We start from the raw sequence: 15,098 nt of genomic DNA on the forward strand, positions 1-15,098 counted from the left end.
TCTTACATGTCTAACTCTTGACATATGAAGTTGCTGTTGGCATCCATCCACTCATCAGCACACACCAAGTACCTAGCCTTATCCTTCTGTATGGTGAGGTCGGATGGAACTGTTGAGTTGGGGTTCCGTAGATGTACTGAAACATTCAATATTACCCATAGAGCCACAGATATTGGTGCAATTATTTTCAGTAATTCTCACTGTGCATCATAGTTTATGCTTAATTATGACTGACTTGATCGTTCTGGTTGTTCCGCTTGCAATCTCATTCAAATCAGATCTTAGTTCTCGCTATCGCTAAACAAAGATCTGAGGACATCCCATTACGGGTCACGTCAGAACGACCATTCATCCGACCAATCAAAGCGTCGCTTACCAGATCATGAAAGTGACAGTCGGAATGTGTTTTCTAATCATGCAAACACGAAAACGTTAACACGGTGTATTCCGAACGACAGTTACAGCCCGTACGACTGATTCCGTCAAAATTATCATCTCTCTCTCGCTTCCGTGGGATAAACATTTGAACTGAGGAGGTGTTGCACAGTATGTGGGAAGCACTGCCATACAATTGCAACCATATATTAGACCTTCCGGAATGTTCTTTTCATTCAGTTTTCAAAATTTTAATCGAGAACTGTGTCAACATATTTTTCAAGCGTAGTCTGAAATGTAAGTCGCCAGGTTGAAACGAGTGCCGCAAAGCTCGAGTAAGCTGCTTTCTAATTTGCTGATGTCGACTTCTTGTTAGTCATTTCAGTGGTCGGTCAAAATTCGCAAAAGGTCCTCAGATCTTAGTTTAGTGGCAACGAGAACTTAGACCTGATTTTAATGAGATTGTTCCGCTTTTTCAATGAGAAGATGCCTACAGCAAGGGGCATCGTATGAATCATTGTGGAAAATAATTGAATATGACGTCATCCATTGTTCATGATGATTCTATGGAATGTCATTCCCACACAAGGCCGACTGAGCTGATGTCTCTATTTGAGATCAAGAAACCCACATTTTTCTATTTTTTCTCAGAAAAAAAGACTATTTGTAAAATATAGAATAACCGACATATCACCATGCAAACATATAACTCAGTTCGATTACTCAGCATTCACCTGATGACGGGACAAGAAGTAGTGTCGTTATATAGTGTCGAAGAAGCTGTTATACCTGTACGGTACAAGTGACCTGTAATGGGATGTCTTCAGATCGCTGTGTAGAGGTAGCGAGCATGAAGATCTGATTATAATGAGATTGGGGTATACCGGTACATTGCTGGTCCGCTATCACAGCCAGCAAACACTGCTTGGTGCCTCTCCTTGCCCTGAATCACCATCATAATAAGGTTGTGGAATGTTTGTGGCAACTCACCGCACTCACGTTCATCCTCCCCATCGGCACAGTCAAAGACTCCATTACACACCCGACTGTAGTTGAGACACTGGTAGTCCTTGCACACAAACTCACTCGCAGAACACTGGTCTGAATTGTTGAAGTGAAGCAAGGTCATAAGTTATGCTTTATGTTAACCAGAAAATTGAAAAGTTATACAAGTGTTGCCCTGAGTTAAGGAATTCGAGGAGGATATAGATTAATACACCTAACTGTTCATGGGGAGTTAATATGAGATAATATGTAGCAGAAAGTTACCCTCTTGCTCTACTGTCTGACAGTAGTCCTGTTGTAAAATGTGATATCTTGGTATCTAGTCTTCAGTTCTAACACAACAGCTTCATTGTTAGCTGTTACAGAGATACAAGATCAGAGCTCCTATATGAGCAAACAGTTTGTTTGTTTGTTGTTAATGCCGTACTTAGCAGTATTCCAGCTATGTAACGGCGGTCTGTAAATAATTGAGTCTGGACCAGACAATCCAGTGATTGACATCATGAGCATCAATCCACGCAAGTGGGATGCGATGACATGCACCAACCAAGTCAGAGAGCCTGACCACCCGATCCCGTTAGTCGCCTCTTACGACAAGCACAGTCGCTTTTTACGGCAAGCATGGGTTGCTGAAGACCTATTCTACCCTAGATCTACCCTAGTAATACATCTGTAAACTATACCGGAAATACATCTGTAAACTATACTGGAAATACATCTGTAAACTGTACCGGTAATACATCTGTAAACTGTACCGGTAATACATCTGTAAACTGTACCGGTAATACATCTGTAAACTGTACCGGTAATACATCTGTAAACTATACCGGTAATACATCTGTAAACTGTACCGGTAATACATCTGTAAACTGTACCGGTAATACATCTGTAAACTATACCGGTAATACATCTGTAAACTGTACCGGTAATACATCTGTAAACTGTACCGGTAATACATCTGTAAACTATACCGGTAATACATCTGTAAACTACCGGTAATACATCTGTAAACTGTACCGGAAATACATCTGTAAACTGTACCGGTAATACATCTGTAAACTATACCGGTAATACATCTGTAAACTGTACCGGTAATACATCTGTAAACTATACCGGTAATACATCTGTAAACTATACCGGTAATACATCTGTAAACTATACCGGTAATACATCTGTAAACTGTACCGGTAATACATCTGTAAACTGTACTGGTAATACATCTGTAAACTACCGGTAATACATCTGTAAACTGTACCGGTAATACATCTGTAAACTATACCGGTAATACATCTGTAAACTACCGGTAATACATCTGTAAACTATACTGGTAATACATCTGTAAACTGTACCGGAAATACATCTGTAAACTGTACCGGTAATACATCTGTAAACTATACCGGTAATACATCTGTAAACTATACCGGTAATACATCTGTAAACTGTACCGGTAATACATCTGTAAACTGTACCGGAAATACATCTGTAAACTATACCGGAAATACATCTGTAAACTATACCGGAAATACATCTGTAAACTATACCGGAAATACATCTGTAAACTATACCGGAAATACATCTGTAAACTATACCGGTAATACATCTGTAAACTGTACCGGAAATACATCTGTAAACTATACCGGTAATACATCTGTAAACTGTACCGGTAATACATCTGTAAACTATACCGGTAATACATCTGTAAACTATACCGGTAATACATCTGTAAACTGTACCGGTAATACATCTGTAAACTGTACCGGTAATACATCTGTAAACTGTACCGGAAATACATCTGTAAACTATACCGGTAATACATCTGTAAACTACCGGTAATACATCTGTAAACTATACTGGTAATACATCTGTAAACTGTACCGGAAATACATCTGTAAACTATACCGGTAATACATCTGTAAACTATACTGGTAATACATCTGTAAACTATACCGGTAATACATCTGTAAACTATACCGGTAATACATCTGTAAACTACCGGTAATACATCTAATGAAAGAAAATGACATACTGCAGCCTGCCTCATCCGTGCCATTGACACAGTCAGGGTAGCCGTCACACATCCACTCCCTCATGATACACTTGCCATCCAGGCAGGGCACACGGCCTGAGTGACACCCTGCAATATAATGACACTGTTACACCCTGGGACACACTGACACATGGCAGAACACTGTTACACCCTGGGATGCACTGAAACATGGCATGACACTGTTACACCCTGGGATACACTGAAACATGGCAGGACACTGTTACACCCTGGGATGCACTGAAACATGGCATGACACTGTTACACCCTGGGATATACTGAAACATGGCATAACACCGTAACACCCTGGCATACACTGAAACATGGCATGACACTGTGACACCCTGGGACACACTGAAACACGGCATGACACTGTTATACCCTGGGATACACTGAAACATGGCATGACACTGTTATACCCGGGTATACACTGAAACATGGCATGACACTGTTACACCCTGGGATACACTGAAACATGGCATGACACTGTCACACCCTAGATACACTAAAACATGACACAGCACTGTTACACCCTAGATAAAACCTGACTGTCTATTGTCCGTGGGGACATGTTTGACAGATACAAACACTTGTTTGCAGAATGTTCTAACCACATGGATGTGTGTGAATACTCATATCGTGATGTCGCAGTCAATACTTATGTCACATTATTGCACATAAATGACCTTTAGTTTTGTCCAAGTATACACAGACAATCCCACAACAGACATTCAAAACCTATGATGGCACAGCTCAGGGCAAAGAATGTACTAAAACACTTGTGAGTTCAGCAACCATGACCATTGTAAATACCTCGGCCATGTTTGTTCAGCAATAATAACTGTCCTAAGTACTTAGTGTTTACAATTATTACTGAATGCACTATGTACATGCGTTTGCACAGCGGGATTCGTCATGTTCTCCACAGCAAACATTAATGACTGGCAATTATCATAACATGCCTTTCAATGTTTCCAGTGAAAGCTGGATGATATTGATTTAGTGATCATGTGGTAAGCCAAGCTCAACGACAGGTACAGATGTGTCTCTGATGGAAACAGCTTTAGTCTATTGAGTCTATGATAATTATAATATCATGGGTAGCATTTGAGCATATAGCTATTAAAATGTGTTCCATAAACTGAAGTAGGTATTCAGCTGAAGCCCTCACACCTCACATACTTGGTTGATGTGATATTTCAATAAGCGCATTACTATATTTAAGACAGAATGATTGAACATATTTTCCTCTGTCAAGAGAATGAGTGAATGTTGTGATCGTACTAGCAATACTCCATCTAAGTGTTGTAATAACTGCCTCTCAACCAGGACACCTTGAGGCTTACAGTATAAGTGACTTTCAACTGGTGTGGCAATACCCGTGAAGATCCGGGGTAGATTAGGTCTTCCGTAACCCATGCTTGCCGTAAAAGGTGACAATCCTTGTCGTAAAAGGCGGCTAACAGGATCGTGTGATCAGGCTTGCTGACTTGGTTGATGCATGTCATTAGTGTGGATCGATGCTCATGATATCAATAACTGGACTGTCCGGTCCAGACTTGATTATTTACAGACTGCTGTCATATAGCTGGAATACTGCTGAGTGCGGCATTAAACAACAAACAAACAAACAAACCAACCAATACAGCCTGTCTCTTAAGGTTATACATAAGTATTGCTGTGCTAAAATATGTTTGGGGATTAAATATCAAATACAACTTATGTACTGATAACATATTTTATTTCCATAACATTGTCTTGTTGGATATGACTTTCAAAATACTGACATAATGTAAAATCTAAACTCACTCTTTCCTTGTGGTATAATATACAATAGCTACATGATAAATCGCAAAGAAGAATGAAGAACGAAGTTTGGTTTATTTCACGATAAAACAGAGTTCTATCATGACTTCATTTCTGGAAATTCGAACATGCACTCAGAACTTGTATATTGGACAACTTTATTTTTGAGAGGGGAGTGTCTAGTGAGTTGTTCCCCATAGATGTCACTAGACACTCCCCTCTCAAAATTAACGTCGTCCAATATACAAGTTGTGAGCGAATAAAGTCGTAAGTGTGTGAGTGCAGCGTAAAACAACAAACCAACCAACCAACCAACCCATAGATGTAGCTGGGCAATGCAGATAAAAGCGATGGCTGAACAATCCCATCCAAAAGTGGGCGAGATATGACAATTGGTATTGGGAGAAAAGGCACAGATAATCGCTGTGACAATTGTGAGAATATCCAGGAAATACCAAACTACTCCCCACAAAATGACTTGTCCCACCTTGCCAAGATCGAATTGTATTCAGGGTGTCATCATTATTTAAATACAGGAAAGTATTTTCAAAGCTTGTTCTTTTTTAACTTGCTTAAAGAGGATGTACATGATGTTGATGTCTCATATATAAAATAAACAAATAGTGGTCGTTGTTTATTGTACAATAAACAACTCCCACCTGTTTATTTCTTGAATAACACACATTCAACCAGGTCACATTGTGGCATATTAACACACATTCAACCAGGTCATGCCATTCTTCTTACTTTTCATTGTTACACAGGAGAAATGATACAAAGTATCCCCTGAAAAAAGCTACAATCAATTCTGGAATAATGTTGTCAATAGTGAAACAAAAGGAATCCAAGTCTCCTGTCCCAGGAGGAGTACTGCATGCTCATAATCCAATCTCATTAAAATCAGATCTTAGTTCTCGCTACCGCTAAGCAAAGATCTAAGGACATCCTATTCGGGGTCACATCAGACCGACCTTTCATCCAACCAATCAGAGCGCCGTTTACCAGATCATGAAAGTGACAGTCGGAATGTGATTTCTAATCATGCAACCTTGAAAAATTTAACACAGGGTATTCCAGAGATAGTTAAGGGCTTAACAACTGAATCCATACAATCTAGGCCATCTATTAGCCATTCCAGAATGTTCTTTCGTTCAGGTTTCAAATTGTTTATTGAGAACTTGTCAAAATATGTTTCGAAGCATAGTCCCCAATTTGAAATTAGGGCCGTAAAGCACGAGAAAGATGCCTTCTAATGTTGACATCTTGTCAGTCATTCCATTGGTTGGTCAAAGGTCGCGAAAGGTCGGTCTGACGTGACCTGTAATGGGATGTCCTCAGATCTTTGTTTAGCGGTAGCGAGAACGAGAATCTGATTTTAATGAGATTGGCTCAGATTGAATAATGGTTGGACAAACTGTTTCTCATGGTCCCATGGAGTTGGTTGTACTGTACGTTGACAGCATACACAGCATTAAACAAATGGAGAATATTCAATATAACATGTTATGTAACCATAGAAACTTACGACAGTCCTCTTCATCACTGTTGTCATAACAGTCATCAACGCCGTTGCACACCAGCCCTTGTATAATCTGCATTCCATTCTTGCACACATGGTAATTGCTTCTCCGAGCTGAAGAAAACATGAAAATATGCATATGAATCAGAAATGTGACAGTTGACAGCTGGGGTTCTAAATTTGTCAAAAACCCACATGGCAAATGACAACTGAATTTGTTGTTGCCCGAAACTTTTCCTTTGAAAAAAGTGAAAAACACTAATGGCTACTTACAGGTTGATCTCTTTCAGATTGGGCTGGGACGGGTAACTCGGGTACTAGGTTACTAGGGTCGGGTGGGTCCTGAGTAGGGCCCGGGTACCCACAGTACTGCCTGGACCCGTGGTTAGTCACGTGATATATCGTTTAATGACAAAAACTCACTATAGCTCAGTGGTTACACTACAAGTCACTAATGTTTGCATTTCTTTCTGACGATGCACACATTCTTTTTGACTTGTATATGTTTGAGTAAAGATAAAGCTTCAGTCAACTTCAGTGTATGCATGATTCGATCGTTTCATAAGAGACCATATATCTATTATAATTCCTCTTGAGACCTACAGTGGGTACCTGGGCAGGGTCAAGTAAAAGGGGGTTGGGTACCCGGGTAAAAGATTTGGACTCGCCCCAGCCCTACTTTCAGACATGTTGGGCATTGTGTCATGATTGAACATTGTTGCATTTAGCCTAGGTGAAAGTACAGCCAATACTGAACCATCGTCTTTTTATCAACAGGATACCGTTTACATCGTCTTGAATCCCCACAGGGGACCCTGAACATAAGCATGATAAGGTTGATGATATTTGAGTTCCTCATCATACTTGTGTCAAATGTACATCGTCTTGAATCCCCACAGGGGACCCTGAACATAAGGTTGATGATATTTGAGTTCCTCATCATATTTGTGTAAAATGTACATCGTCTTGCATCCCCACAGGGGACCCTGAACATAAGGTTGATGATATTTGAGTTCCTCATCATATTTGTGTAAAATGTACATCGTCTTGAATCCCCACAGGGGACCCTGAACATAAGGTTGATGATATTTGAGTTCCTCATCATACTTGTGTAAAATGTACATCGTCTTGAATCCCCACAGGGAACCCTGAACATAAGGTTGATGATATTTGAGTTCCTCATCATACTTGTGTAAAATGTACATCGTCTTGAATCCCCACAGGGAACCCTGAACATAAGGTTGATGATATTTGAGTTCCTCATCATACTTGTGTAAAATGTACATCGTCTTGAATCCCCACAGGGAACCCTGAACATAAGGTTGATGATATTTGAGTTCCTCATCATATTTGTGTAAAATGTACATCGTCTTGAATCCCCACAGGGGACCCTGAACATAAGGTTGATGATATTTGAGTTCCTCATCATATTTGTGTAAAATGTACATCGTCTTGCATCCCCACAGGGGACCCTGAACATAAGGTTGATGATATTTGAGTTCCTCATCATATTTGTGTAAAATGTACATCGTCTTGAATCCCCACAGGGGACCCTGAACATAAGGTTGATGATATTTGAGTTCCTCATCATACTTGTGTAAAATGTACATCGTCTTGAATCCCCACAGGGAACCCTGAACATAAGGTTGATGATATTTGAGTTCCTCATCATACTTGTGTAAAATGTACATCGTCTTGAATCCCCACAGGGAACCCTGAACATAAGGTTGATGATATTTGAGTTCCTCATCATACTTGTGTCAAATGTACATCGTCTTGAATCCCCACAGGGAACCCTGAACATAAGGTTGATGATATTTGAGTTCCTCATCATACTTGTGTCAAATGTACATCGTCTTGAATCCCCACAGGGGACCCTGAACATAAGGTTGATGATATTTGAGTTCCTCATCATATTTGTGTAAAATGTACATCGTCTTGAATCCCCACAGGGGACCCTGAACATAAGGTTGATGATATTTGAGTTCCTCATCATATTTGTGTCAAATGTAACAACCTGGTGCAAGAAATGGGGAAAGGTAGGAGATGTTGGATAAGGAAAACAATACCTAGTCATAACATTCATTGACCTGTACTGTGCAAAGACATCTAGCATTAAACATAAGTGCAACCCCTGCCCAGGTATACATATAAATAGATTCCAGAGAAAGCATCTCCTAAAAGATTTTGTCTCAACATATGATAGAGCTGACAAAGGGCAAAGGAGGGAGATGGCGTTTTGCTGTTAACCAATATTTCAGCAACATCATGGTAGGGGCACCAGAAATGTATACACATTGTAGCCATGCAGGGAATAGAACACAGGCCTTTGGCATGACAAGCAAACGCTTTAACAACTAGACTACCCCTCTGCTCCAGAGTGCAAGGGGACCTGAGAACTATTTGAAAGTTCTATTCTAGCACCAGATCCAGTGACATTTAGGGATTTTAACCTGAACTTTGGGAATTGCTTTAACCACTGGACTACCCAACCAAGTGCAAGTAGGACTGAAAACTAGCTCCAATATGTGAAGTCATCATTCAGAGGACTAGTGTAAATGTTATTTTACTGTCCTCAGAGTTTGTAGCCAGTCCTTCATGAATGAAACAAACATGTTTACTATGTTTACATTTTCTGTCAGTTTTCTTGACTTCCAATTAGTAGTGAAACTGAAGCATTGAGAACTGGACAGAATAATAGTCCTCAAATGCTACTAATCAATGAGAATTTTTGACTTGTCCTCAGCACAATCTGGTAGTCTGGGTTAAGCAGACTAGAGTGAACTTAAAGGCTGCTGAGAAATACATGCACATTCAAAACATTATTACTTGGTTGTTACTAGAAATGACTGAATGAGTAAATGATATATACTGAACAATAAAAGTTAGGGGTCATGAATATTTTGGGGGATATTCTTTCATAGTGAAGACTGAGCACACCATTTCATAAAAATATCCCCATAAATATTCACAATTCCTAACTTTTTTTTGTTCAGTATATTATTTTGTCAAATATGAAAAAAAATCATACACCATAAAAAATAACATTCCTAAAGTAACACTGACCTGGGATGACATGCATCAACCAAGTCAGAGAGCCTGACCACCCGATCCCGTTAGTCGCCTCTTAATAAGTTCAAAGTATTATTAACTTACGACAGTTGAGTTCATCACTAAGGTCGGCACAGTCAAAGCGTCCATTGCATCTGCGCTTGCCGTCCCACAAACACAGGCCTGAGGCACACTGGTAGCCTCCTGACTGCTGACATTCTGGAATAGAATCATCACATGTCAGTGGCTGGGAAAATGTTGCTGTATGAAAATTAATTTTATCATCCAACACTGGCTTCCACAGGAGATATCGCTACAAGTATGACACTAGGTCACTTGACTTCAAGTCAGGAGACCTGAAAAGCAACTATTGTTTGAGGTGACTTGGACATCTTGTTTTGATCACCTCTGACTTGTTTCACTAGTCAAACAGGAATAAATCCTTATTCCAGAGTCAAACAATGGTAAGTTACAAACCTGAACAGGAGGTTTCATCAGACTGGTCAAAGCATTCAATCTTCCTGTTGCACCTGGAGCTGCCGTCTACACACTGACCACTGTCACAGCGGAGCTGGTCAGACCCACATGCTGGAGTAATATACACATGTCAACATCAGGGGCAATAGTAAGCAAAAGGATCTTAGTACATACAAATAATATTATCATACCTCCATGTCAGAATGATGAAATCTGATTGGTCCACATGATCTTGATAAAAAACAATGCATCCCACCCAGGAGGGGAATAAATTTTTCAGAGGGCAAATAAACCCTCTTATACCCCACCACAAGCAAGTAAAGCTGCATGTGGATTTCTGAGAGGCAAAATAAATCCCTAAAAAGCCTGCTTCAAAGCAAAAATCTGCACGCTTTTTCCATGTCAATAGAAGTCATGTGACAAAGCGCAAGTTAACCTCTGCTCAATCGAACAGCTGTTTTCTATCAATTTTGAATTTGTTTGAATTCTTTTACCATGTCATATCAAAACATGTTGGTAAGATAAATTTGTTGTAGCCTGATCCGGCTCATGGTATAAAACCTAATGCAGGATGCAAAAGAACCCATATACCCCACGTGACCCTGCTACAACTTACATGACCCTGCCTATAATTTGACCTCCCTGTAGACAGACCCTTCCAACATATACCCTGTTTGTACTGCAATCTCGACCAAGGCAGCTCATACAATTCCTGACAACTTACATGCTAACTAGACACACAGCTGTAAGACTCTGCAGCTCATCTGGTTTGTGCAGAATTTGCAAAATTACCGAAAAAGAAACAGAGCCACAAGGCTCTGTCGCCAAAGCTGAAATTATGAAAAATAATGGCAGCCATGTTTACAGTCAGATTGGAATTCCGTGGGCATTCATTCACAGTTTCAGCTTAGGCCTTGCAGTTTTAGAGGAGACACTGAAAATTCAGTAACACTACAAAAATGGAGGTATGTGAAGGTCAAAGGTCATATCATGTTATTCCACATACCATATACTTCATGCAGAAACGGCTTAGTAACAGGCAAAAATGGCATTTTAACGTGGCCGCTACGTTTACAGTTGGATCTGAATTCTGTGAGCAGTTTTTAGAGACACCATAGGTAGGATCATTCGAAAAAAGTTTAGCTTCATAGGCCTTGTAACTTCAAAAGAGGTGTCGAAAATGACAAAGTTAATGACGGACAGATGGGTAGACAATTGGAAGGTAGACAGCGTGCCATGACATAAGCTCATTTGACTTTCAGTCAGGTGACTAAAAAAATATCAAGACTCCATAATTGTGTTGTTATTGTCAACTTCTTTTTTATGAGGAAAACAACGTTTTTCAGGATATGCTTACAACAACAAAAATTTGTTGTTGTCCTTACATGTACATATATATTTTTTTTATTTTTTTTTTTATTTTTTTTTTTTATTGTTCCTGGTAAAAGTACATCATGTTTGGATGAGAGTCAAAATACATGACCAGGGTTTTTTCAGAAAGTACATATCATTCGCACACATCCATACACACATTCACACTCACTAGAAGCTTTAGTACTTATGAAGACAGGATGCAGGATATATATTTAGTAAAGTTTTGGAATAGCAAATGTTTATATTTTCAAAAGGTTTTCATAAGGAGCCCATTTCGTATAGAATTCAGTCTGTTTGGCTTTATTAAAGTGTCTATATTTTTCTAGTTGGTAATAATATATAACCTCATTTTGCAATTATCAAATCAATGCTCATTTCAAAACTTAATTTCCTTTTCCTTACCCTTCCTAGTCCCCCAGATGAATTCCTTAGAAAGATAAATACTATTCTTTTCAAGTTTTTATGGGATAATAAACCAGACAAAATAAAGAGAACAGTTGCTTGTAAACCTATTTCCCTTGGAGGACTTGGTATGATAGATATTTTTGCATATGTTGACGCTTTGAAAATAATCTGGATAAAAAAGTTACTAAATGTTGATTTGGAAAAGAAATGGAAAATTTTAATGACTGATACTACTCCTGAATTTCCTGATCTACTATTTATGGGAAGTGATTTCCCACTTAAGCTTGCTAAAAAAACTAAAAACCAATTTTGGAAAGATTGTTTTACTGCCTTTTCTAAATATAGCAATAAAATAAAACCCAATAATCATGTACATATATATGCTCTCTGCCTCATGGCATTCATTCACCTGATGAAGGAGTAAGCATATACTCCGAAACGTTGTCTTCCTCATAATAAGGAAGTTGACATCCATAATTCTCTTCTTATGTGTATCACTTCTAAATGCCAGCCGACCAGATGTCTTGAGAAAACAATCTGTAAACTAGCTGACAAAAACAGATTTTAATGCCTAACATCTATCTGTGCCTACCTGGTGGTGTGGTGGTGTCAAGCACTCTGGATGATGTTGGCGGTGCTGCAGACGAGGTCTCTGCTACAGGAGAGGATGCAATTGAAGAAGAAAGAACAGAGGTATGAGTTGGGGAGATATGTGCTGTAGAGGTGAGGTCACTCTCACTGGAAGAGATCTGGTATGTATGTGACGGAGAGATAGCTGTTCCTGAAGCGGTGGGAGATGGCTTTATGGAGATCGTACGAGTGATGGGAATGTGAGTTGTCTGGGACAGCGACGCTGAGGGAGAGGTTGTGGTTGGTGGAGATGGTGGGGTTGATGGTGTTGGGGAAGATGACACAGAGTAGGAGATGCTCAATGTTGATTTCATGTTAGCCTCAGCAGCATTCACAGCCCTTCTGACATCGCCTGTAACACACAGAATAACCTGACATCATGCACAGACAGAGACACAAGCTGATGACATCGCCTGTAACACACAGAATAACCTGACATCATGTACAGCCAGAGAAACAACAAACAAGCTGATGACATCGCCTGTAACACACAAAATAACCTGACATCATGCACAGACAGAGAAACAACAAACAAGCTGATGACATCGCCTGTAACACACAGAATAACCTGACATCATGCACAGCCAGAGACACAAGCTGATGACATCGCCTGTAACACACAGAATAACCTGACATCATGCACAGCCAGAGAAACAACAAACAAGCTGATGACATCGCCTGTAACACACAGAATAACCTGACATCATGCACAGCCAGAGAAACAACAAACAAGCTGATGACATCGCCTGTAACACACAGAATAACCTGACATCATGCACAGCCAGAGACACAAGCTGATGACATCACCTGTAACACACAGAATAACCTGACATCATGCACAGCCAGAGAAACAACAAACAAGCTGATGACATCGCCTGTAACACACAGAATAACCTGACATCATGCACAGACAGAGACACAAGCTGATGACATCGCCTGTAACACACAGAATAACCTGACATCATGCACAGCCAGAGACACAAGCTGATGACATCGCCTGTAACACACAGAATAACCTGACATCATGCACAGACAGAGACACAAGCTGATACATCGCCTGTAACACAGAATAACCTGACATCATGCACACAGAGACACAAGCTGATGACATCGCCTGTAACACACAGAATAACCTGACATCATACACAGCCAGAGACACAAGCTGATGACATCGCCTGTAACACACAGAATAACCTGACATCATGCACAGACAGAGACACAAGCTGATACATCGCCTGTAACACAGAATAACATGACATCATGCACACAGAGACACAAGCTGATGACATCGCCTGTAACACACAGAATAACCTGACATCATGCACACACAGAGAGACAACAAACAAGCTGATGACATCGCCTGTCACACACAGAATAACCTGACATCATGCACAGACAGAGACACAAGCTAATACATCGCCTGTAACACAGAATAACCTGACATCATGCACAGACAGAGACACAAGCTGATACATTGCCTGTAACACACAGAATAACCTGACATCATGCACAGACAGAGAGACAACAAACAAGCTGATGACATTGCCTGTAACACACAGAATAACCTGACATCATTCACAGCCAGAGAGACACAAGCTGATGACATCGCCTGTAACACACAGAATAACCTGACATCATGCACAGCCAGAGAAACAACAAACAAGCTGATGACATCGCCTGTAACACACAGAATAACCTGACATCATGCACAGACAGAGACACAAGCTGATACATCGCCTGTAACACACAGAATAACCTGACATCATGCACGGACAGAGACACAAGCTGATACATCACCTGTAACACACAGAATAACCTGACATCATTCACAGCCAGAGACACAAGCTGATGACATCGCCTGTAACACACAGAATAACCTGACATCATGCACAACTAGAGAGACAACAAACATGCTGATACATCGCCTGTAACACACAGAATAACCTGACATCATGCACAGACAGAGACACAAGCTGATACATCGCCTGTAACACACAGAATAACCTGACATCATGCACAGACAGAGAGACAACAAACATGCTGATGACATCGCCTGTAACACACAGAATAACCTGACATCATGCACAGACAGAGACACAAGCTGATACATCGCCTGTAACACACAGAATAACCTGACATCATGCACAGACAGAGAGACAACAAACAAGCTGATGACATCACCTGTAACACACAGAATAACCTGACATCATTCACAGCCAGAGACACAAGCTGATGACATCGCCTGTAACACACAGAGTAACCTGACATCATGCACAGCCAGAGAAACAAGCTGATACATCGCCTGTAACACACAGAATAACCTGACATCATGCACAGACAGAGACACAAGCTGATACATCGCCTGTAACACACAGAATAACCTGACATCATGCACAACTAGAGAGACAACAA

The 15,098-nt window shown here is 40.3% G+C and overlaps 1 protein-coding gene across 4 annotated transcripts in view; it reads right to left on the bottom strand.

Moving 5' to 3' along the window:
* Positions 1–15,098, bottom strand: part of LOC124149476 (atrial natriuretic peptide-converting enzyme-like) — a 42,328-nt gene that overhangs the window by 14,565 nt on the left and 12,665 nt on the right. For 3 of the 4 annotated variants that reach the window (XM_046521083.2, XM_046521085.2, XM_046521084.2), the window contains exons 3-9: positions 12,649–13,038; positions 10,278–10,388; positions 9,906–10,019; positions 6,756–6,863; positions 3,407–3,514; positions 1,366–1,476; positions 7–136 (exon numbers count right to left, since the gene is read on the bottom strand). In XM_046521083.2, coding sequence (XP_046377039.2) covers positions 7–136; positions 1,366–1,476; positions 3,407–3,514; positions 6,756–6,863; positions 9,906–10,019; positions 10,278–10,388; positions 12,649–13,038 — 1,072 coding nt within the window. The remainder of the gene's footprint in view (positions 1–6; positions 137–1,365; positions 1,477–3,406; positions 3,515–6,755; positions 6,864–9,905; positions 10,020–10,277; positions 10,389–12,648; positions 13,039–15,098) is intronic. The other variant, XM_046521087.2, reaches the window with a different exon arrangement.

The sequence above is a fragment of the Haliotis rufescens genome, unplaced genomic scaffold (genome assembly GCF_023055435.1).
Source record: "Haliotis rufescens isolate VD_foot unplaced genomic scaffold, xgHalRufe1.0.p SCAF_1, whole genome shotgun sequence".
Classification (NCBI taxonomy): domain Eukaryota; kingdom Metazoa; phylum Mollusca; class Gastropoda; order Lepetellida; family Haliotidae; genus Haliotis; species Haliotis rufescens.